This window comes from Bos indicus x Bos taurus, chromosome 25, assembly GCF_003369695.1.
Source record: "Bos indicus x Bos taurus breed Angus x Brahman F1 hybrid chromosome 25, Bos_hybrid_MaternalHap_v2.0, whole genome shotgun sequence".
NCBI classification, from domain to species: domain Eukaryota; kingdom Metazoa; phylum Chordata; class Mammalia; order Artiodactyla; family Bovidae; genus Bos; species Bos indicus x Bos taurus.
Genome location: NC_040100.1, coordinates 20,755,430 through 20,780,890, shown reverse-complemented (window position 1 = coordinate 20,780,890; position 25,461 = coordinate 20,755,430). Strand labels below are relative to the sequence as shown.

The 25,461-nt window shown below is 43.2% G+C and overlaps 1 protein-coding gene across 2 annotated transcripts in view; it reads left to right on the top strand.

The window, feature by feature from the left end:
* PRKCB (protein kinase C beta) overlaps positions 1 to 25,461 on the top strand; it is a 375,677-nt gene that overhangs the window by 235,339 nt on the left and 114,877 nt on the right. For both annotated transcript variants that reach the window (XM_027526433.1, XM_027526434.1), the window contains exons 6-7: positions 23,012 to 23,168; positions 24,601 to 24,735. In XM_027526433.1, the coding sequence (XP_027382234.1) occupies positions 23,012 to 23,168; positions 24,601 to 24,735 (292 nt within the window). The remainder of the gene's footprint in view (positions 1 to 23,011; positions 23,169 to 24,600; positions 24,736 to 25,461) is intronic.

The window sequence follows — 25,461 nt, the reverse complement described above, 5'->3', positions numbered from 1 at the left end:
AGGTGACATTAGAGCGCTATCTGTAAGAAAGAGTGAAGGGCCAAGGGAGGGAATCTGCTGGGTAGAGTTTGGTGTACACAATGACCTCTGGGGGGAGTTGGAAAGTGAAAGTGTTAGTTGCTCAGTAGTGTCCAACTCTTTGCAACCCCATGAACTGTAGCCCACCAGGCTCCTCTGTCCATGGAATTCTCCAGGCAAGAATACCGGAGTGGGTTGCTATTTTCTTCTCCATGGGATTTTCCTGATCGAGGGATCAAACCGGATCTTCTGCATTGCAGGCAGATTTTACCACCTGAGCCGCCACCAAGGGGGAAGTTGGAATACTCCTGGGTTGGTGTGGGGATGTGGGTCAGGGCTCAGGACCAGGCTGATACTCTTGGTTCCTGAGCCTTGTCTCAAGGGCTGGTGGGGTCCAGAGAGAGGAGAAGGAGCTTAACAACTTCGTCATCATGATACACCCTTAATATTCCATCTTCGGCTTCTATTGGAGGCTTTCTGTGTCTCTCAGAGCTCCGTATGGCTGGTGTGGAGAGAGGCCTGGGCTTATCCTCTGCCTGGGACACACTGCATCTTCTGCGTCGCCAAGAAGACAAACAGGATTAGAAGAAAGGAAGCAAAAGGAGCTCGTCCAATTTCCAGTGATGCTTATGTGTGTCCAGAGTCGAGAACTCTAGAGCAACCCAGCTCTCCAGGGCCGTTGGTTGTACTTGTGATTTGGGGTAAAGGTGCTCTTGTAGGAAAGAGTAAACATCTGCCTGACTCAGCCAGTCTGCATGGATCCCTTGGAAAGTTGCTGATGGACATGATCCTGGTCCTGTCCATCTCCTCCAATAGAGACTGGAACTTGCAGGGAGCAGCAGGAGGTCAAGCATGGCAGGAGTTTGGGATCCCTGTAAAGAGGAAGGGGCAGGGAAGGCAGGAGAGTTATCATGGGTAAAGGAGCCAGTTTTTATGATGGACATTCTTTAGAAAAGGGTATCTATTTTACTGATGTTTGCTGCTGCTGCTGCTAAGTCGCTTCATTTGTGTCTGACTCTGTGCGACCCCATAGACGGCAGCCCACCAGGCTCCACCGTCCCTGGGATTCTCCAGGCAAGAACACTGGAGTGGGTTGCCATTTCCTTCTCCAATGCATGAAAGTGAAAAGTGAAAGTGAAGTCGTTCAGTCGTGTCTGACTCTTCGCGACCCCATGGACTGCAGCCTACCAGGCTCCTCCATCCATGGGATTTTCCAGGCAAGAGTACTGGAGTGGGGTGCCATTGCCTTCTCCGGTGTCTGACTCTAGATTTCACCAAAAATGAGCTCAAGAATATTCTGGCCATATGTTTAGATTTTTTAAATAAAATGGACAGGGAGTCCCCTGGTGACCTAGTGGATAGGATTCTGGGCTTTCATTGTTGTGGCCTAGGGTCAGTCCCTGGACAGGGAACTAAGATTCTATAAGCCACACAGTGTGGCCAAAAAAAGGTAAATAGACAGTCAGCTTTAAGGGTGCACAGTATATTCAAGAATTAGACAATCTGGGGGATGGCATAGCTATACACTTAGGTTTACAAGTATAGAGCCAGGCCCTGGAATTGGAGGAAAAACCAGCCATTCAGAACTGAACAGAGGTCCTTGGTTGCTGACACAGTCTCCCTTGACTTCAGATTTGAGACAAACAGAGGGAGTCTTGTCACTACAGAAAAACCAGTGAATTCAGGACAAACAGTAACAGGATAGATTGGCCAGAGAGGCAGTTCAGATTGTGGGATTCAGCCTGAAGCGAATAGGGTTGGCTGGAGGCTGGACATGTTGAACTGAAGCCCAGGATCTATAGACTAGAGCAAGCATTTCTGTCCTTGGGATTCTCCAGGCAAGAATGCTGGGGTGGGTTGCCATTCCCCTCTCTGGGGGATCTTCCCGACCCAGGGATCAAACCCAGGTCTCCTGCACTGCAGGCAGATTCTTTACTGTCTGAGCCACCAGGGAAGTCTAACCCACTGTTAAACCAGCAATCCTAAACCAGTGCCTTCTCCTGAAATCACCAGTTTCCAAACAAGTAAGATGCTCTTCCCAATCAGTGTGATGGACACATTCTGGAGGGACCATGGACATCTTTGGGCGCTCTGCCAGGTGTTATTATCATCACAAAGGTGCCCGACGCAGCTTGCTGCTCTCTCCTGGGCTCATGGCAATTTGGGTCAAGGTTAACTCACTCTCTAGCTCTTTCTTTTGTTTTTTAAATGTATTGATGTGAAATTCATGTAACATTAACTTGACCATTTTAGAGCGAGCAGTTCAGCGGCGTTTAGTACATTTGTGCAACTACCACCTCTGTCTACTTGCAAAACATTCCATCGCTCCGAAATAAAACCCCACATCCATTAAGCAGTTATTCCCCATTCCCCTCTGCCCTCAGCCCCTGGCAACCATTGATCTGCTTTCTTGAGGTCTCTCTTTTTAAGACTGTTTAAAGACAAAACTATTTGGCACCTCAAGTATCTTTGAAGAAGATAATCACATAATGCTGGTTATCTAGGCCAGGGGTCCCCAACCTCTGGGATCTAATGCCCGATGTTTTGAGGTGGAGCTGATGTAATAATAATAGAAATAAGTGTCAGTTGCTCAATCAGATCCTACTGTTTGTGACCCCATGGACTGTAGCCTGCCAGGCTCCTCTGTCCATGAGATTCTCTAGGCCAGAATACTGGAGTGGGTAGTCATTCCCTTCTGCAGGAGATCCCCCCAACCCAGGGATCAAACCTGGGTCTCCTGCATTGCAGGCAGATTCTTTACCGTCTGAGCCACCAGGGAAGACCTAAATGTACAATAAATGTAATACCCTTGACTCATCCCGAAACCATCCCCCTCCTCCCAGTTGGTGGAAAAATTGTCTTCCACGAAACTGGTCTGTGGTGCCAAAAAGGTTGGGGACCACCCATCTAGGGCAGGTTGTCACAACATCTAAATCCTTTATCAGTTTGCAAATAATCAATATGCCGAGTGCCCTCTGTCTCCTTGGTCTCCTCTCCAGGACCCCTCAAACCTTTTCCAGTGAAAAGGTTAAAAATGTCTGGTCCAAGGGGAGAATTCAGATCCACTCCAGGGCTTTGGCTGTGTCCATTTGGCTGGGTAGCACTGCTTTCTCAGTGTTTGCCTGTTAGCCCTGCGGCTGAGGCGAGCATTCAAATTCTTGCAGATGTAACGACCTCTACTAATTCAAAGGCTTCCTTCCATTGCTCCCTTGTTTGCATCCCACCTGCCTCCAACAGGTGTATCATCTTTTTAAATGTCTTAATCTAAAGTTCAGTATCTCCCCCTCCCCATCATTTTTTAAAATGGTTTTCTTTTTAAAAAGTATTTATTTATTCATTTTAATTTTTGGCTGCTCTGGGTCACTGTTGCTGCTTGAGGGCTCTCTCTAGAGAACGGGTTTTCAGCAGCAGGGTGATGTCACAGTTAAGGGTGTAGTGTTTGCAGCCAGAGTCCAAAGCCCTCTTCTACTGTTAACCATTTGGACAAGACACTTAACCTCCTCAGCTCTCAGTTTCCACACTGTTAAAATGGGGAGAAGAGTCATATGCATGTCATAAGATTTCTGTGTGGCTTACATGAGATAGTTTATGTATAGCACTTAAGGAGTGCTTGGCTCATAGTAACAGCTCATTTGCCACTAGCTATTAGAATTTAATCTTGACTTCTATCATATTTTGGAATAAATCGTTTTTTGGCTTCCTAAAAAAGAACAAAAAGAGCATGGACTTAAAATCAGTAGGCAATGGTGAGTCAGTGAGGTTTTTTGAGAGTGGGAATGACATGATAAGATCTCTGCTCTGGGAAGATTAATTTGTCTGCAGCTCACAGGCTGACCTAGAAGGAAGAGAGGGTGAAGGGAGGTTCACACAGTAGTCTGAGCGTGGCTCGCAGTATGGCAGCCACTCATCAGCCACCGGTCATGCATAGCTACTTACATTTAAATGAAAGAATATTTGGCAAAACTAATACAATTATGTAAAGTTTAAAAATAAAATAAAATAAAATAATAATATTAAGTACATGCCATGTGGGACAGCAAGCACTTCCATCCTCCCAGGAGGTGGTGGTGGATGGTGCTGGTGGAGAGCAGTGGTTCTCACCCCTGAGTGGGCATCAGAATAACCTTGAAGGTGCATTAGCATCCAGACTGCTGGGCTCCCCTGCCCCTCCTGTCAGTTTCCAGCTCAGTAGGTCTGGGGCGGGGAGCTGGGAATCTGCATTTCCACCGCGTTTCCGGGAGATGCTGATCCTGCTAGTCTAGGACACCTTTGCTTTCTCCCTTGGAGAACCCACTGTCTGGACCAGCAGTTTTCAATTCCTGGTGTGATGGAAGGGTTTTTTGTTTTTTAACTTTTTATTTTGTATTGAGGGTATAGCCAATAAACAGTGTTGTGGTAGTTTCAGGTGAGCAGTGAAGGGCCTCAGCCGTACATATCCATGTATCCATTCTCCCCCAAACTCCCCTACCATCCTGGCTGCCACAGAACGTTGAGCAGAGTTCCTTGTGCTATACCATTGTCCTTGTTGGTTATCCATTTAAAATATAGGAGTGTGTACATGTCCATCCCAAACTCCCTAATGAAGGAAGGGGAGTTGTTTTGAGCTTGTTGACAGGTGTGTGTCTTGTTTATATGACCCAACTAAGCCTGTTTGGGATTTGGACTGAGTTTCTTCCCGAGACAGTCAGGCAGCGGTGCTGCTGGGGGGTCTGTCTCGTGACGGAATGTGTATAGGAGCCTTCGCTGAAGGAGGAGTAAGTGGGTCTCTCTTGGAATCTGGGGACAGAGGGACTGATCAGGTAGTGAGGAGTGATCCCTGCAACCTCCTGTGCTTGCCTGCCAGGCTGGACTCTGCTTTGACGTCTGCTGGAAAGGACAGTAGAGAAAGAGATTTGCACAACTGAACAGCCGAGAACGTGCTGTCTCTGTTCCTCGGTCCCCCCCTAACAACTTTCTCCCCAAGGCACGAATGACTCATGTCTAGTTGCAGGGTGGGGTGGGAGTCGGGGGGAATGGCCTCGGGGTGTGACAGAATTTAATGAAGCAGGAAGTGGGAGAAGCACACCTCTTAAACCCTCAACGTATTACCCCATTACCCGCCACACGTGTCCCTCACATCCACGGTTTGAGCTGCAGAAAGAAACAGCATAGAGTTCATTCTCAGTGAGCCAGGGGACAGCATCCGCTGATGGGCAGGGTCCCTGAAATGTTCACCAGAGTCTGAGCTGAGCTTGGAGTATCAGGCAGAGACCTAGGGTGGGGCTGTGATAGACCGGAAGCAGGAAAACTTGCCCCACGCCAGCTGTGAGCCCTTTTCTACACACTCATCGGATGTGCATGAGAGCACTTAGGACATTCTTCCAGAATGTTCTCTGTACCAGCCAGCAGATAGCTGTGACCCTCCTCAGGTGGCTCTCCCACAGTCCCAGTGGCTCTCTTGAGTCCCTCCCTGGACCTCCCCCCAGCCCAGCAACTAAATTCACACCTGAGCATCTAGAGGGACCTCCAAGACCCTGTTCGATTTCTGAGGATGGCATCAGTACTGGTGAGATGGTACTTGTGGCATTTGGAAGTATTTTGCATATAATGTGTGTGTGTGTGTGTGTGTGTGTGTGTGTGTGTATGTGTGTGTGTGAAGGGAATGGCTATTCCCTTCTTGCCTGGAGAATTCCATGGACAGAGGAGCTTGGTCTGTGGGATCACAAAGTCAGACACGACTGAAGTGACTTAGCATGTATGCATAAGTGTGTGTATATGTATGTAGATACATACGTACACAGTAGTGAAGAGTGGGGGAAGGTGGGGAGGATTCAGTAGGTGCTTCAATGAGCTTGAGATATGAATAGTTTGGTAAAATTATAATAGAAAGTGGGAAGGATGCATGTTTCCTAAAGGCTGGTTAAGACCCATTGCTTTAATCATCCGTTCATCCATCCACCCATCCATTTAGGACAAATAGGTCCAGGAGGAGAATTCTCCCTCTTTCAGTGCTTCTGTGCCATTGAGGATGTTTGACAGTACCTAAGGGAGAACATTCCTCTGTTGGGACTTCTCTGAACAGATGTTTTCTTCCCTCATCATCCCCAGATGACAGTAGAAGAAACAGAAAACTTATCTTCAAATGACAGCCTTTTCCTCTGGCTGCCTGGGGAACATGGCGTGAGAATGTGGCTGTCAGGTTTTAAAAAAATCCGTTGGATCCCATGATTCAGTGATGTGGTTAATGTAGATAGGACTCTTCTATCAAAGCAGGGAGCCCATTGAAGAAATGAGAAAATATGCATTGGTTCTCCAGAGAAGGGAGGTAAGCCCTCCTTCCTTGGGGCCAGGGGGCTTTTGTCCCGAGCCTCTGGAAATTAAACCCATCACTTAGAGAGCAGATTGTGGGGCTTCTGGCCACTGCTGCTTGGGCTGCGCAAAGCTGCCGACGGACAGTTTTGATTGAATGTCGAAATTAAGCTGCCAAGCCGCGACTCTGCAGCTCCAGGGACCCCATGTTAGTATTTATGTCACATCTTTAGAAATAATCACATTGTGAAGCAGTGCCCAAAGCCATGTCAGCAGCTACTGCAGCTCAGGGTTTGAACGTCACCCGCCTGGCGCTTCTGCTGCATCTTCTCGGCATGGGCTGGTGGAGGAGGGGTAGGCACACCGTCTAGGAACCCGATAGGGTTCCTGTCCTGAGGATGCAGGCAAAGAAGCCGTACGCCTCGTCTGTCCTTGTTTTCTCCCAACTGGAGGCCTGTCATGGTCTCCAAATGAGAAATAAAGCTAGCTTGTTGGGTGGCTTACTCACAAACCATCTGTCCTGGGCATAAGGGAAGACCCCCCCAAGGGCCGGCCCGAGGGGAACAGATGTTCACGGGGACAGGTTTATTCTTGTTTTTCTAGAGCGTGGTCTGCAGAGCACCCCCTCTATCTGCACGAATCCCTGCATACTGTCCCTGCATCCCCAGAGGGACCCGGTGGCATTGCCCACACAATCGGGGCACGTCAGGCACTTGGAGACTGCACTTGTGAGACCCCAAGGGGTGACTAACCCACATCCTCTCCAGGGAGGGGAATGGTCTCTGGACCTCTAGGTCTTGAGGCTGTGCAGAGTCATAGCAGGTGCCGAGCAGCCTCGGTAACTGCAAGGCTCTGAGTGACTAGGGAAACCTCTGTAGAAAATGTGAGTGAAAGTGAAAGTTGCTCAGTTGTGTCTGACTGTTTGCGACTATATAGTCCATGGAATTCTCCAGGCCAGAATACTGGAGTGAGTAGCCTTTCCCTTCTTCAGGGGATCTTCCCAACCCAGGGATCGAATCCAGATCTCCTGCATTGTGGGCAGATTCTTTACTAACTGAGCTATCAGGGAAGCCCTCTGTAGAAAATAGATGACACTAAAGTGGGTTCAGTGGATTATAGAAGGTCGGCTTTTCAAGTTTCTGGTTTCACGATGAAACCAGTTACAGAGCATGAAAGTTGCATGGTTTAGGCAGTGATGTACAGATTTGGGGGAATCAGTTGGTTGGGTCTTGGGCCATCCACATTGTATCCAGTTCCAATTTGTTGAGAGTAATTGTGTACAAGACTGGCCTCCCATTAAGCCAAGAATTCTTTCTCCCAGATTTAAAATAGCTTGTTTTTTTAATTGGAGGATAATTGCTTTACAGTGTCGTGTTGGTGTCTGCCGTACAACAGCGTGCATCAGCCATAAGTATACATCTGTCCCCTCCCCCGTGAGCCTCCCTTCCACACACCACCACCACTGTCTCCCTCTTCTTGGTCATCACAGAGTAACTTTTTTTTTTAAATTAAAAAAGTAATTCATGCTCAACAGAGACCATATATTTAACTTCTCCTTCTTCTGAATCCCCACTGAATGACTAGGAGATTAAAAATGGGAAAAATTTATCAGAACTGCAAACCAGAGAGTGTCGATTGCCTGCCAGAACCACTGAAGAATTTCTGTAAGGTACAGCTGAGACAATACAAGCTAATTTTGTCTCCCTTTTCCAACATCTAAGCCGCTTAATGTTTTTCTTTTATGTAATTGTATTGGTTGGTGCTTCCAGAATGATGTTAAATTATAGCGGAGATGTGGGCATTTTTAATTTGATTGTGGCCTTAAGGGAACTAGAAATGCCTCCATAGAGTTTCACTAGTAAGACAATGAAAACCTTTGATACATTTATTATGCCAAGAAAAGCATGTATCTCTTCCTGTTTTTCTAAGGGTTAAAAAAAAGAATGATTATTGAATTTTGTTGCTTGTCTTTTTGTCATTTTTTGAGATAATTACATGTTTTTCTCCTTTGACCTAGTTTTATAGTGGATAATATTAATAGATTTTCTAAAACTATAAAGGGTTTTGTTTAGAGAGTCTGTAATCAGACTTGAGTTTTTGAAAGCTCATTTTGATGTAGGGACATGGAGGAAGGGCAGAATGGAGCACGACTGTTGGCGAGAAACCAACTAGGAGAGAAAAAAGGAATGTTCACACAAGAACCATATGTGTGACTGGTTTACCAGTCGCTCATTACCTGCCAAGGACAATACCACTTTATAGGCTTCAAGTGTAACTCAGTAATCACATAACCCTATGATCAATGATTATTGTTAAGGTTAGATAACAGTGTGGATAGTAAGAAGGGCTCAGGGGCACTTGCCTGTTGATCTGGTGGTTAAGAATCTGCCTTCCATTGCAGGGAAAGGGGATTTGATCCTGGTTAGGAACTAAGATCCCACCTGCCGTGGGGCAGCTAGGCCTGTGTGCCGCGACTACTGAGCCTGTATGCTCTAGAGCCAGTGCTCTGCACCAAGAGAAGCCCACGTGTGCTGCAACTGGAGAAATCCGGTGCGCGGCAACGAAGACTCAGTAAAGTCAAAATCAAAAAGAAAATTAAAAATAAGAAGGAAAAGGGCTCAGGTACATGAAACGATAAAGAGGTAGAAGGAATTGTATATAGTCATAGGTTGTACCAAGGGAAGGCAACCAGGGCGATTTCCAGATTTCTTACTGCAATTGGGTGGTGAATCATTAAGCACTCATCAAGAATGGCATTGAGGAGAGGGAGCAGATATGTTCTGATCTGTAATGCTGGTGGGTGGGGTTCATGACAAGGAGTTGATGAGTATTCCTGGACATGATGTATCTGTGGGGCATCCAGTACCAGATATATGATAGACAGTTGCATATTCTGTTCTAAAGCTCAGTGAAGCACTTTTAGTAATAATAAAAATCATGGGAGTAGGGAAAATGTGGAAATTCAAAAGTAAACTTATGTTTAATCTATAGTTCAGAGAGAAAATCTTAAGGAACATTAGAAAATATTTTGAATCCATGAAAGAAAATAAAAATGCAATGCACCAAAATTTGTGGAATCCAGATAAAGAAGTGCTTGAAATGAAATTTATATTGTGGAATTCAACCAAACATCAAAGGAAGAAATAACCCTGATTCTTCTAGAAAATGGAATAGGAGGGAGCACTTCCTAACTTATTTTATGAGGCTAGCATTGCTCTGATACCAAAGTCAGACAAAAACAGCACAAGGAAACTACACATGATTATCTCTTATGACCACAAATGCAAAAACCTTCAACAGAATCATGCAGGTCAAATACAGAAAGAAGTAAAAAGAATAATACAGCATGACCAAGTGAATGGGTTTCCCTGGAGGCTCAGATGGTAAAGAATCTGCCTGCAATGCAGGAGACCAAGGTTCAGTCCCTGGGTTAGGACTATCCCCTGGAGAAGGGAATGGTTACCTGCTCCAGTATTCTTGCCTGGAGAATTCCATGAACAGAGAAGCCTGGCAGGCTATAGTCTATGGCATCACAAAGAGTCAGACACGACTGAGCAACTAACACTTTCAAGTGAATTTTATCCTGGAAATGTAAGTCTGGTTCGTTAATAATAATAATAATAATAATAAAGTTAGTGTATTCCACTGTATTAATAATCTAAAGAAAGAAAAAGCATATGAATATGTTTGATGCAGAAAAGGCATTTGATAGATTTATTAATAATATTCATTTATGATAAAAGCTGTCATCATACTAGAAATAGAAAGGAACTTTCCTGAGGTGTTAAAGGACATCTAGAGAAAAATCTGCAGTATACTTAGTAATGAAAAACAGCGTGCTTTCCTGATAAGCTATGAAACAAGACAAGGACATCCACCTTTACCCAGTCTATTCAGCATCATACTGGAAGATCTAGTCAGTGCAATAAGATGATAAAAAGAAACAAAAAATTGGAAAAACAGATTGAGAAATGCAAATTGGAAAGGAAAAAAAAAGTCTCTATACATGGAAAACATGATTGTCTATGTAGAAAATCCAAAAGAATCTGCCAAAAAACCTCCAAGAACTAGTAAAAGATATAAGGTCAACACACAAAAATCAATTGTATTTTCATATATCAACAGAAACTAAAGTTTTTAAAATACCGTTTGCAATAACTTCAAAACAAATGTAATATTTTGTTATAAATCTAATAAAATATGTCTAGAATCCGTATGCTGAAAGTTATAAAACACTGCAAGAAATCAAAGAATACTTAAATAAATGAAGAGACATGCCTTGTTTATGGATTGGAAGACCCAGGATATAGTAAAGTCTTCAGTTTTTCAGATTGATCTGTAGACTTAATAAATTTCCAATCAAAATCTCAGCAGGAGTTTTTTTATTGATATGGACAAAGGGATTCTAAAATTTAATGAAAAGGCCAAAGAACTAGAATGCCAACACAGTTTTTAAGATGAAGAATAAAGTTGGTAGAATCACAGTACTCAATTTTCAGACCTAAGACAAAGCTTCAGTTATCAGGCAGTGTAATTTTGGCAAAGGGATAATAAATACATAAATAACTGGATCAGAAGAGAGAGTCCAGATGTATACCCATACAAATACAGCCCATTGGTTGTTTTTTTTTTTTAAAGATATAAAAACAAAGAAATGGAAAGACTACCCAGTCTTTCAACAAATGATGTTGGAATGACTGGCATTCATATGCAAACAAAATGAACCTCAACTTCTGTTCATAAACTTATTGAAGAACTAAAACAAAATGGATTATAGATCTAAATGTTAAATTTAAAGGCATAGAAATGGAAAACATAGGAGAAAAAAATTTTATGACCTGGAGTTAAACAAAGAGTTCTCAAACATGACACTAAAAACATGACTCATGAAAGAAAAAATAATTAACTGGACCTCATTAAAATAAAAAAACACTTTTGCTTTGCAAAAGGCACTGTTACATAATGAAAAGACAAGCTACAAACTGGAAGAACATATTTGCAAAGCACATATCTGAAAAAAGACCTGGATCCAGAGTAGAGAACTCTCAGAGTCGTAAGTGTGCAAGCAACTCCATGAAAAAGATGGGCCAAAACACCACCAAAGATGGTGTAAGGATGGCAGGTTCACTCACAAGAAGAGGCTCAGTGTCACTGGAAATCAGGGAAATGCAAATTAAAGCTACAGTGAGATACCACTATATACCTATTAGAATGGCTAAGATAATAACGACAGAGCTTCCCTGGTGGCTCAGTGGTAAAGAATCTGCCTGCCAGTGCAGGAGACACAGGTTTGATACCTGGTCCAGGAAGATTCCACATGCCACAGAGAAATGAAACCTGTGTGCCACAGCTATTGAGCCTGTGTTCTAGAACCCAGCAGCTGCAATGACTGAGCCCACATGCCACAGCTGCTGAAGCCCGTGTGCCCTACAGCCCGTGCTCTGCAACAAGAGAAGCCACCACAGTGAACAGCCCATGCACCGCAATGATAGAGGAACTCCTGCTCGCCACAGCAAGAGCAAGCCCAGGCAGCAACGAAGATCCAGCACAACCAAAAATAAATAAATAAAATTATTAAAAAAACAATAATAAATACTGTGAATACAGTGTGCTGGAAAGGATGCAAGGTGAGAGAAACTTTTATTTATTGCTAGCAGGAATGCAAAATGGTACAGTCTCTTTGGAAAACCTTTTGGTATATATTTATACATATATATATATAACACCTATATGTGTATGTGTGTGTATATACATATATATATACACACACGAATGTATGTATATACACACTTACCATATGCTTTAATGATCTAACTCCTAGGAATTTACCCTAGAGAAATGAAATTTCATGTTCACATTTGAATATTTGTAGCAGCTCTATTCATAATGACCAAAAACTAGAGACCGCTCAAATGCCCTTGAACAGGTGAATGGATAAATGAACTGTGGTTCATCCATACAGTGGAATATTCCTCATCAATGGAAAGAAATGATTAAAAACTATTCATATGCACAACCTGGCTGCCTCTCAAAGGCACTTTGCTGAGTTAGAGAAGCCAATCTCAAAAGGTTTCATCCTGTCTGATGCTACATTTATATGGAAGATGTGTCATTCTTCAAAAGATAAAACTATAGTAAATGAGAAATGGAGCATCGATTGCTAGGGGCTGAGGGTAGCGGGTGGGTTGTAACTATGAAGCAGCAGCTCACAGGATTTTTCTGGAGTGATTGAACTGTCCTATGTCCTGGTAGGATGGTGGTTACATGATTCTATACATATGTTAAAATTCACGAAAGTATACACAAAAAGTCAGTATTACTGTATGCTGATTAAATAATTAAATGCCATAGACAGAAAATAAACAGATAAAAAAGACAGGAAAAGGAGGGCTTCCCAAGTAGCTAAGTGGTGAAGAATCCACCTGCTAATGCGGGAGACACGGGTATCATCGCTGGTGTAGGAGGACCCTGCACGCTGCAGAGCAACTAAGCCCGTGCGCCATGACTTCCGAGTCTGCGCTCTAGAGCCCGCGTACCGCAGCTGCTGCAACGGGCAAGCTCTGGAGCCCGTGATCCCCAACAAGAGATGCCACTGCAATGAGAAGCCCATGCCCCACAACTGGAGCTCCTGCTCCCCACAACTTGAGAAAAGCCCACACGGCAACAAAGACCCAGCACAGGCAAAAATAAATAATTATTAAAAAAAAACACAAAACTTTCACACACACACACAAAAGACAAGGAGAGGAAAAGAGGGTCGGAGGGAGAGAGAAAGAGAGAGAGACTGAGAGTGGGGGAGGGCAGAAGGATAAGGCAGTAGGCATGAGATGAAAGAGGAACTAGCTAAGGGGAAGGCGTAAGCAAGAAGGATATCATATTGTGATAATAAAAAATAATTTAAAAAATAAATTAAAATGCATAGAAACAGTTAACAGAGGAGTGCTTACTGCAGAAAATATAATCAGTCATATGGAAATAGGCTTAAGGAATACTCCCAGGTGGCAGGGGAAAGGAACAAAAAGATGACTATAGTTATGGGGGAAAAAAAGGTGTGGAGGATAAACAGCATGGATCCACAGGTAAATGGAATCAGGTGTTCCTGCAGAAACAACCAGGGCAAATGGAAAAGCACCTATTTTGAGAGCAGAGCTCAAGACAAGCAAGTAGTAAACAGTACAAAAAAGAATTTTTAAAAGAATGAAACATAAAATCCAAGATTAAAAAAATAGTCACGTGCCTCAGGTAACACAGGGTCAAATACATAAAAGCAAAAACTGCTAGAAATGAAATGAGGAATTTATAGAAATGCCATTGAGGGATGGTTTTAAAACATATTGTGTCCGTCTTTGACAGATAAAACAGGTAAAAAAATATGAGTATAGATTACTTAAATAATATTCTTAAAGCTCGTGCCAAATACTTCTCTCTTGAAGCCTGAACTCTTCCTTAAGAGACTCGCCTTTTCCCTAGTATGCACAAAATTGATGATATGTTAACTTGCAAAGCAGACCTCTTCACAAAATGCCCCAGAAATGGCTCAGCCTACATCTTCTGATGAAAACGTGATAGAACTAGAAATCCATGCCACAGACATAATACAGAAGATCATTGTGCGAACCAGATGGAACAGGAATCAGACAGGAGCCTTAAAATGATGAACTCCTGAGATTGTTTCTGTCGGGAAAGGGAAGGGTTGGCTAGGCATGCCCAGTAGGGTGACAGGTGGTGTGGAGGGCCAGGCGGTTGTTGGAGGTCATGGGTGTGTCATGCATCAAGCTCTCCATGTATTATTCTTTTCTCTGGTGCTCTCTCGAAGCCGTGTATCACTGACAGTCAGAGGTATGCAGACAGGATGTTGTTCAAAAGACACAATATTAAAGCCCATGGCCAGAAGTGCTTGGAGGAGCTTTCCATATTGGCAGGGTTAGGAAGAAAAGTAACATCACAGCAGCTCACTGATGGCCCAGAAGAAAGGAAAGAGTTCAGGGATCAAAGGGTTTGATATGTATTTAAAAAAAAAATGGTATAAAGGGAGCAGAGGATTAAAAAGATAAAAGGTTATTGGGGAGTTCAGAGGAAGAACCATTCATTCCAGGTGAGACTCCAGGTGGCTGAACTGGAATGGAGAGGAAGCTATAATGTAAGAAGAAGGGAGGGATTTATCACAGTTGGCATCAGAACATCATTCTTTGACTACCTCCTCCAGGTTCATTTATATGAAAATCACTTTGGAGAGATACTCTTTTAGCCTTGAAATTGATCTTAATAGTTATGTAATTTGATCTAAATTCTCTCAAAGGAGACAGGAAATCAACATTTGTTGAGACTCTGCCATGTGCTTTTCACTATACTTCAACACCATTATCCTCTGTAATTAGAGGAACCATGTAATTTATTGTCCGAACTAGACTCTCTTGAGAGTAAAAGAACAACAGATAGAGACTGAGGTTGTTCTTCGTAAACTGGCATGGATGGCAGTCCTATAATTATCAGACATCCTTTTGAGTTGTATGCGACTTTATCAGCATTTCAGAGACAGGGAAACTCAGCGAAGTCTTTTATTTATTTATTATTTTGGCTGCATTGGTTATTTGTTGCTGTGCACAGGCTTCTGACTGCAGTAGCCTCTTTTGTTTCAGAGCACCGGCTCTAAGGCAGGCTTCAGTAACTGCACGCAGGCTCAGTAGCTGCGGTACTTTGGCATGGTACATGTTGCTCTGTGGCATGTGAAATCTTCCCGGACCAGGGATTAAACCTGCGTCTCCTGCATTGGAAGATGCTTAAGTGGATTCTTAACCACTGGACCACCAGGGAAGTCCTCAGAGGAGTCTTCTGACTAAAGGCACCCCGTTAGTGAGAGTCAAAGGCAGAGGCAGAACTTAGACCCAGGTGTGTGTGACTCTGAAGTCTAACTGTTGCTAACTTAGTTCCCGGCTTACCTGCATTAGCTCCCCATCATCGTTTCACTTGCCTTGGCTTGACAGGCTCCCTTCCAGACAGATACTGTGATGGTCCCAGCTGGAAGTCTGTCTCAACACAGATGATTCGATGTGTGATGACTCTGCCGCTGCCAGCAGTGACAGGAAGCCAGCTGTTCTCAGAGCCTTTGGCCATGATGCACTTGAGATGTCTTAGCTCCTGCGTGTGGGCTACCCAGAGACCCTAGGCTTGCTTACTTTGTAATCAGAGTCCATCAGATGAGGCCAGGGATGGCCAGTTAAGATGATGGAAGGAGATGCTGATGGATCCAGGGCTCACAAAAACTATAGCATCAGAGAAGCTTGGGATTAGAAGAAGCAATGAGTGAATGCTGCAGCTGCTCGGTCGCTTCAGTCATGTCTGACTCTTTGCAACCCCATGACTAGCCCGCCAGCCTCCTCTGTCCACAGGAGTTTTCCCAGCAAGAATACTGGAGTGGACTGCCATGCCCTCCTCCAGGGGATCTTGTTGACCCAGTAATTGCACCCAAGTCTCCTGTGTAGCAGGCAGAATCTTTACCACTGAGCCACTCAGGAAGCCCATAATAAGTGGGCTTATTATCAACAAAATGCAGATCTAGGAGTAGACAGCTGAAGAAGTTTCGGCTTAAGGAAGTGTGACGGGGCAGTGGGGAGGAACTTGGGATTAACTGAAGGCCCAGTAAACTGTCATCCATCAGATCACTGAAAGAGAAGGAGGTGGGTGCAGAGCAGGAGAGCCAAAATGGGTGGATGGCTCTGAAAGTTTTCACCTGATCAATCTCTTTACTTCAGTCCTGCTTTGGTCCTGGCGTGTGTGCCACGGGTGTCCAGCTGGTCTCAGTAAGGCCATCCTGGGTCTGTTCACCTAGGGCCCAGCCATTCAGACCAGGATCTTTGCAGACTCGGTTGCTCTAAAAAGTCTTTGGGGAACAGAATGGGGGTCTTTGAAGGCCAAAACAATGAGTTCTTGGCGGCGGTAAATGGACCACAACTGAATTGATTTTTTAAATTAAGTTTTAATAACGCAGTTAATATAAGAATGCATTCTCTTTGTAATAATTTCAGAAAATGACAATTAAGGCTTAAGTTTCTTTTGCCCACGAACCAGGTGCCTTTACCTCTTCCACAGATGTAGCCCTTTCTTCAAGCCACTTTTGGATTTATCCTTCTAGACTTTTTTCTATATATTTGCATTCACATGTGACCTTATAGAAAATTTATTATACTTGTCTCAAAGATTTGGAGGGCCTTGTTTGTTTAAACACAGTCCCAAAATTATAGAAAAGTTTCAAGAACAGTACGAGGATTTCTGTATTCTCTTTACCTGATTTACCATTTGTTCACATTTTGTTTCATTTGTTCATCATTCTCTCTATTAAATATTTTAATATGCGTGTATATGTTTTTGTGAGCCATCTGAGAATGAGTTGGAATCGTGGTCCCCATTTTTTCCTAGATAATTTAGTATATATTTTCTAAGGACACAGACATTCTCGTGCATATGTACAGTTATTCAACTCTGGAAACCTAATATTGGCCCAGTGCTATCATTTAATTCATAGTCTCAATCCAAATTTCATCAGCTGAACCACTGATGTCGATCTTCAGTTGAAACCACTGACTTTTTTTTTAAACAAAGAAGTATTACATTGTAATAGCCAATCTTCATTTTGCTGGTTTAACATGTTAGCACATGTAGATAGCCCAGTGTTATAGAGCCATACATAATATTTCACTGTGTGAACATGCTCTGGATTATTTACCCCTTCCCCTGTTGATGAGCATTCACGTTATTTCCTATTTTTTTTAATTGAAATATAGTTGCTTTACCATGTTGTGTTAGTTTCTGCTGTACAGCGAAGTGAACCAAATATCCATGTACATATATATCCCCTCTTCTTGGATTTCCTTCCCATTTAGGTCACCACAGAGCATTAAGTAGAGTTCCCTGTGCTCTACAGTAGGTTCTCATTAGTTATCTACTTTGTACGTAATAGTGTATATATGTCAATCCCAGTCTCGCAGTTCATCCCACCCTGCCTTTCCCCCTTTCGTGTCCATACATTTGTTCTCTATGTCTGTGTCTATTTCTGCCTTGAAAACAGGTTCATCTGTACCATTTTCTTAGATTCCACGTAGATAAAATGCGTTAATATACAACATTGATTTTTCTCTTTCTGACTTGCTTCACTCTGTGTAACAATCTGTAGGTATATCCACATCTCTACAAATGATCCAAGTTTGTTCTTTTTTATGACTGATTAAATTTTGCTGCATATATGTACCGCATCTTCTTTATCCATTCATTGGTTGATAGACATTTAGGTTTCTTCCATGACCTGGCTATTTTAAATAGTGCTGCAGTGAACACTGGGGTGCATGTGTTTTTTTTTTTAATTTTGTTTTTTTTTTCAGGGTATATGCCCAGTAGTGGGATTTCTGGGTCATATGATAATTCTATTTTTAATTTTTTAAGGAACCTTCAAACTGTTCTCCGTAGTGGCTGTATCAATTTGCATTTCCTGCTTTTTATCTCTGCAAACATCCTCAAACATAACTGAATGCTAGTGGGGATTGCTTTGGATGACTGTTCTAAGGACATTTATAGTGAGGACAAATAAGGACTCATGACGTTGAAGAAAGTACCTTCAAAAGGAGAAGTTCTTAATACAGAGAAGCTTCTGGTTCACATAGTATATTATGATGACTTTAAAGCAACACAATTATTCAGACTTTCCAATACTTATTAAAAAAAATAAGAAAGTTCTTATTGAAGAGCAATCCTTAGGAAGATAGTTAACAGTAGAGCTATCTTTTATGGATTCAGCACTGTATTAGGTAATCACACCAGAATGCAGAGGCCTTGTTTGCTCTGAAGGCCTTTGATGGAAACAGCCAGATCTTACCCCCCAACCAGCTTCACTCCCAAGGCAAGCAATGTTCTCTTGACTGGGACACTTTTCTGTGCACTTAGCAAGCTTCCACCAGGGGGGACAGTTGCTATTTCTGCTTTGTGTGAAGCATTTTGTACCATCTGGGCTGGCTGAATTTCAACAGAGATAGTAAAGAAACATTTATCAAGAAAAATCAAAGTCAGTCTCGCCAAGTGTGGTCTAGAGAGATTTGCTGTCTCAATACATATACAGCTCTCTTGCTGCTGGGAAACATGACTCTACTTTGAAAAGCTTCAGGAGGGACAGGCCTTTGGATCTTAGCCTGAAGCTACTTTCAGCTGCTCACGATACAGTGACTTTAGTAGCCAGAGCACTTGGAGATGTGAATACCAACAGTCCCAGAATCAATTCCACTTTGTTCCTTTTCATAGAAATTTTTGGCCCCTTTGGGAGAGGATAGACCCAAAAGGAACAGAAGTAGAAGAAAGGGTCTATCTGTAAGAGTTGGGGGAAAGATGGAGTCATGCCTCAGTTAGGCTTGGAAAGTTAGGGGAAGTAGACGGCCAGGGAGAGGTCATTCTTAAACCATTAGTTATGAGATTGGCTCAAGAATACTTGTCCTACAAAGAGTACTCTGAAGGAGCTGTGAGGTGCATACTTACAATAGAAGAATGTTCTGGTGATTGTCCTGTGCTGTCAGTTTATAAGACAGGGGAGGGCGTGTGGTCTTTGAAGAAAGACAAGCTGTTTTCACTTGCATATGTGTTGCCAATCAACCAGACAGACAAGTTTCTGGCACTTCAGAGCCTCTCAAATCATGTTTTTATGCAGCTCACTAGGGTGATGGATGTGTCATTCCAAGATCCAAGCCTGGAAACTTGCACATGCTGTTTTCCTTGGAAGGCTCAGTGAATGAGAGAAAGGAACAGTTGGAGATTGTATGTAGTCCATGGGGAAAGTGTACGGGCATATTAAGAAATTATATCATCTAGGAAAGTTTTACCTAATGTGTGCTGTATGGACCAGCAGTATCAGCATCACTTGGGAACTTAGAGAAACAGATGAGCAGGTGTCACTCCAGACTTAATGAATCAGAGTCTTATCTGTGGGAGTGGGTCACAGGAATATGCATCTCACTGGTCATCTGGGTGACCCTTGTCCACACTAAGGGCTGAGAAGCATTCCTTTGGAAGGGTTCAAATGGAAAAGTCAGATGCTTTATTCTCAAGAAAAAATTTGGAAATGATTACGTCTTCATAATAAAAACAAACCAATGTAGTAAAAAGAGGGCACTGAATATTAATTGTAATAACAATGAAATAGCAATAACATGAAAGTGAAAGCAATAATATAGCTAGCATTTATTGACTATTTCTCTAGGTGTTAACAATGTATATTCTTTATCTGATTTCACCCTTTTAACAGCCCAGTGAGGTATGTTCTTTCCATTTTACTGATCAAGAATTTGAGGTTCAAAAATGTGAAATAACTGCTAGGCAAGATGCAGACCCTGGATTCTCATAGCCCTGTATCCACTATTCTATATGACTTGACTACTGTCTCCTTAGAAATCAACTCTACTTTGAATTTGTTGTTGTTGCTCAGTCGCCAAGTCATGTTCGACTCTTCGTGATCCCAAAATTGCTTTGAATAACTTGGTTGTATTCTGCTAGGCACTGGGAATAGGAGGTCAACATAAGATATTGAAGACGAGATCAACATTATGTTGGCACCCCTGTCCACAATGCTTAGCAGAATGCTGAACACATTAGGGACCTGCTTATTGAACTTAACCAAATCAAAGAGGTAAAATTCTTACTTTTGGTACAAAAATGAGATACAACTTGCAAGATGACATGGAATAGGAATTCAGCCTGTGGATAAGTGGAAGAAGGGGCCATGTGCTAGAGTAGAGAATGGTGTCAGTGCAGAATAAGTTATAGCGTGCCTCCTGGGGTCCCTTGTCACTCCTCTGACAGTCCACTCAGCCCTTTCTTCATTCCCTTTATTCAGTCTCAGCCCTTCACTAGCTATATGGTCTTAGGCAAGTCAGCCCCCCACCACTCCATCCCAAGCAGTGGTTAGTTGTCAGATAAAATGAAAGGAAAGAGGAGCAAGGGAGTTGAGAGTAATTTTCAAGAGTGAATATAATGCCTCCAAAACTTTAAGCTGGGGGTGAAGGGAGTAAAGACGAGAGGGAATGAGGAGAAAGAGAAAATTTTATATTGGGCTCAATAGGTTGATTGGTGATGAAAGACTTGTAGCAGTGGGGTACTAGAGTTAATGAACAGGAAAATGGGAAGTAGCATAGCTTGTGGGATACATGAAGCTGAGTTAAAAAAGTAGTGTAACTTCTGGATGATAAACACCAGGAAGGAGGTGACTGTGATGAGGTGGAAGCAGAGGTTGCAGGGAGTGATGGGGATGCTTTATTCTTTACTTTTCTGATAACTTGTTGCACTTATGAAGCACTTAGAACAAATACGGAATGATGGTGGTGGTAAGGGGTATCTTTGTCATATTCTTGACTTTAATGAGATTGCATTTACCATTAACTTTGGTGTTATTATTTCAGATGTCCTTTGTCCTGTGGCGATTTCCTGTTATTTCTAGCTAATTGCAATGATCCTATAGTTTTCTCCTTTGACCTATAATTATGATGAATATTTTAATAATAGATTTCTGAGGTTGAGCCATCTTTGCATTCTGGTAAGAGTCACTGTTTGTTAGCCTTTTAGCAGATAGTTTGATTCAGTCTGCTAATATCAATATATTACTTTGGGTTTTCCTATCATAAATGAGGTGGTTGGCACTGTATCCTCAAGATCTAGACAGTTTTCATTTTCTTATCGCCTTCCCTTGGCCATCTATGTTACTGGTTTTTGAACTGACTCCTAATTAACTTCTTCCCGTTTCTCCAGACTGATGTCTTATGCTGCCTCATCCTTCTTATACTCAGTTGCATCCCAGACTGTTGACCTTCTTCTTCCTTTCCCTGCTAAACCTCCTTTACCCAGGGTGTTCTTGGGCACAGGTGGAGCCTAGCTGTAATGCTGCTGTTTTTCCAGCCCTCTCACCCTGGGCTGTCTAGGCGCTGGTTAATGGGTGCTGCCTGGATAAATAGGTCATTTTGGTTTAGAGGGCAATTCTTTCTCTTTTATTAATAGCTTTTACTTTTTTATTAATTACCTTTTATTGGAGTGTAGTTGCTTTATGATATTGTGGTAGCTTCTACTGCATAGCAAAATGAATCAGCTATACATATACACATACCCCTCCCTCTTGGATTCCCCTCTTATTTAGGTCACCATGGTGCATTAAGTAGAGTTGCCTGTGCTGTACTGCATGTTCATATCAGTTGCCTGGTTTTCTTTTTGAATTCAGATAAAATGCACCATTAACCATTTTTAAGTGTATAGCTTAGTGGCATTTACTGAATTAACAGTTGTGGGCAACCATCGTTTCTATCTAGGTCCAAGGAATTTTTGTCACCCTTAAAGGAAACCCCATAACCATTAGGTAGTAACTCCCATTCCACCTACCACCAACTCCTGGCAGCTGCTACTCTGCTGTCTCTTTGGATTTACCTGTTCTGGATGTTTCATGTAAATGGAATCATAGAATATGTAAATTTTTATGTCAGAGTATACACATGTTCATAGCAGCACCTTTTACAATAGTCAAAAGTTGATCAGCTGACGAATGGATAAACAAAATTTGATATATTCATGCAAGCAGATATTCAGTTCAGTTCAGTTGCTCAGTTGTGTCCAACTCTCTGCGACCCCATGAACCGCAGCACGCCAGGTCTCCCTGTCCATCACCAACTCCCGGAGTTTACTCAAACTCATGTCCATTGTGTCAGTGATGCCATCCAACCATCTTATCCTCTGTCGTCCCCTTCTCCTCCTGCCCTCAATCTTTCTCAGCATCAGGATCTTTTCAAACGAGTCAGCTCTTCGCATTAGGTGGCCAAAATACTGGAGTTTCAGCTTCAACATCAGTCCTTCCAATGACCACCCAGGACTGATTTCCTTTAGGATGGATTGGTTGGATCTTCTCGCAGTCCAAGGGACTCTCAAGAGTCTTCTATTCAACCATAAATGAAGTACAATATGTAGGATCCTAGAAAGGATTAAGCTAATTGGAAGAAACTAATTTTTCTTGGAGGCCTTTTGGAAAATAAACTAAAAAAATTATGGTTAATCTAGGGGAAAGGCAGTTTGAAAGTCAGAAATCAATTTTAAACCAACGTAGAGTCTACATCTTTTCAGTTTATCTCACTTCGTATGCCAATTAGCTGTTGGTGTTAATAAATGAAGATTCCCATTAAATAAATGTGATGCCAGGAAACCTTTTCACAGGTTCTACAACCATCACTGGTTGGCACTTTAACTTTTGGGGGTTCAGTTCAGTTCACTTGCTCAGTTGTGTCCGACTCTGCAACCCCATGAACCACAGCACGCCAGGCTTCCCTGTCCATCACCAACTGCTGGAGTCTATCCAAACCCATGTCCATTGAGTCAGTGATGGCATCCAACCATCTCATCCTCTGTCATCCCCTTCTCCTTCTGCCCTCAATCTTTCCCAGCATCAGGGTCTTTTCAAATGAGTCAGCTCTTCACATCAAGTGGCCAAAGTATTGGAGTTTCAGCTTCAACATCAGTCCTTCTAATGAACACCTACGACCGATCTCCTTTAGGATGGACTGGTTGGATCTCCTTTCAGTCCAAGGGACTCTCAAGAGTCTTCTCCAACACCACAGTTCAAAAGCATCAATTCTTTGGCACTCAGCTTTCTTTGTAGATATTAATGCTAAAACTGGTTTGTTTATTTTCTTTCTGTTTTTAGTAAGAGATGCTAAAAACCTTGTACCTATGGATCCTAATGGCTTGTCAGATCCTTACGTGAAACTGAAACTGATTCCTGATCCCAAGAGTGAGAGCAAGCAGAAGACCAAGACCATCAAGTGCTCCCTCAACCCCGAGTGGAACGAAACATTTAGATTGTAAGTTAAAATTACTGCATCCCAGTCTGGGTGGCAAGGTTGGGTTGTGGACCACCTGAGATTGGGAAGGTCCTTTACCAGCCTGTCTTTCCTTCCCTCTGTCCCTGACTCCTTCTCTCCCTCCCTTTCTCCCTTCCTCTCTTCCTTTCTTCCTTCTTCCCTTCCTCTCCACCTGCAGTTTTGCATTGCAAGCCAAGTAAAAATTGGAGCTTTTTTCATATACAGTATTGAGAATGTCTCTGATGTGGGGGAGTGGAAAATACTGTGATGTGTTGCTAGGTGAAGCCAAATTGTGGGAGTTGCTCTGGGTCTCAGCAAACATAGAATGCAACCCATAGGGTGTGGGGATGACCTGCTTAGGGCTGTGTGTGTGGCTGATGCTGGGCCAGCCGCCAGCCACCTGCTGGGAGCTCTTTGCTAGCTGCCATGCAGGGTCTTCCCTGGCTAGTGCTCCAAGAACATGGCATCACTTTTTGATGCATCTGAGCTAACAATTATGAGATACATCAGCCGACAGTTACTGAGCATGTGCTGTTTATAACAAGCACTGTATTAAGGGATCTGGCTTCACTAGTAATTTCATCCCCATTTTACCAATTGGGCTTTAAGAGGTTAAAGAACAGGCCAGTATCCCACAACAAGAACAGGGTAGGATGGGATTCAGTGACAGTCCAACTCCAGGGAAAAGTGAATGTGTTAATTGCTCAGTTGTGTCCAACTCTTTGTGACCCCATGGATTGTATCCTGCCAGGTTCCTCTGTCCATGGAACTTCCTAGGTAAGAATATTGGAGTGGGTAGCCATTCCCTTCTCCAGAGGATCTTCCTGACCCAGGGATAGAACCCTAGTCTCCTGCACTGCAGGTAGATTCTTTACTGTCTGAGCCACCAGGGAAGCCCTCCAACTTCAGGGATCATGGACCAAAAGCATGACTTCTTGTGGTGCCCCGTTTCCTCCTTCCCCTCTCAGAGCAAAACTGGGGGCTCATCTCAGCCTCCATCAAGGACATGCCCTAGAACAATTTTCCCCAGACTGGCCCCAGCAAGGCTCTTTCCTTCATACATTTCCTCAACCTCATTATCAACCTGTATGTGTGCAAACACTCACATAATTACAGGACTGGCATTCATAGTTCTTAGAGTGACTGTGTCAGTAGGATTTCCTGAACATCGTGGATCCTGGACATACGGCAGCGCAAGTGGTTAGAACTGCCTGGTCAGAGCTCGCCTGGGTCCTCTTCCTGTTTAACCACAGGCTGTAAAACAGAAAAGCTCTGCCTCCCTAGGGAGCTTGCCCGGGATGAAAACTGAATTTGTTTCTTGGAACAGCTTGTAATCTTTAAACATTGCTACCTTCAGGCTTTGCCTCTTGTACATTTCATATGCTTGAGAAATCACGGTAACCTCACTGACTTTTTTTTTCCCTCCTTGCAGCCAGCTGAAAGAATCGGACAAAGACAGGAGACTGTCTGTAGAGATTTGGGATTGGGATCTGACCAGCAGAAATGACTTCATGGGATCTTTGTCGTTTGGGATTTCTGAACTGCAGAAAGCTGGTGTTGATGGCTGGTAAGGAAGCTTTCACTTTGAGAGCAACAGTACAGCTTGATCCATCAAAACCTGAGATCAAGAATGGTTCCCTTTTTCTCCTAAAGACTGAAGCAGAATCACAAGTGAAAGCTGGTAGATTGGCTCTGCCACATCAGTTCAGTTCAGTCGCTCAGTTGTGTCCGACTCTTTGCGACCCCATGAGTCGCAGCACGCTAGGCCTCCCTGTCCATCACCAACTCCCAACTCCGGCAGTTCACTCAAACTCGTGTCCATCGAGTCGGTGATGCCATCCAGCCATCTCATCCTCTGTCGTCCCCTTCTCCTCCTGCCCCCAATCCCTCCCAGCATCAGGGTCTTTTCCAGTGAGTCAACTCTTCGCATGAGGTGGCCAAAGTTTTGGAGTTTCAGCTTTAGCATCAATCCTTCCAATGAACACCCAGGACTGATCTCCTTTAGAATGGACTGGTTGGATCTCCTTGCAGTCCAAGGGACTCTCAAGAGTCTTCTCCAACACCACAGTTCAAAAGCATCAATTCTTCGGCACTCAGCTTTCTTCACAGTCCAACTCTCACATCGATATATGACCACTGGAAAAACCATAGCGTTGACTAGACGGACCTTTGTTGGCAAAGTAATGTCTCTGCTTTTGAATATGCTATCTAGGTTGGTCATAACTTTCCTTCCAAGGAGTAAGCGTCTTTTAATTTCATGGCTGCAGTCACCATCTGCAGTGATTTTGGAGCC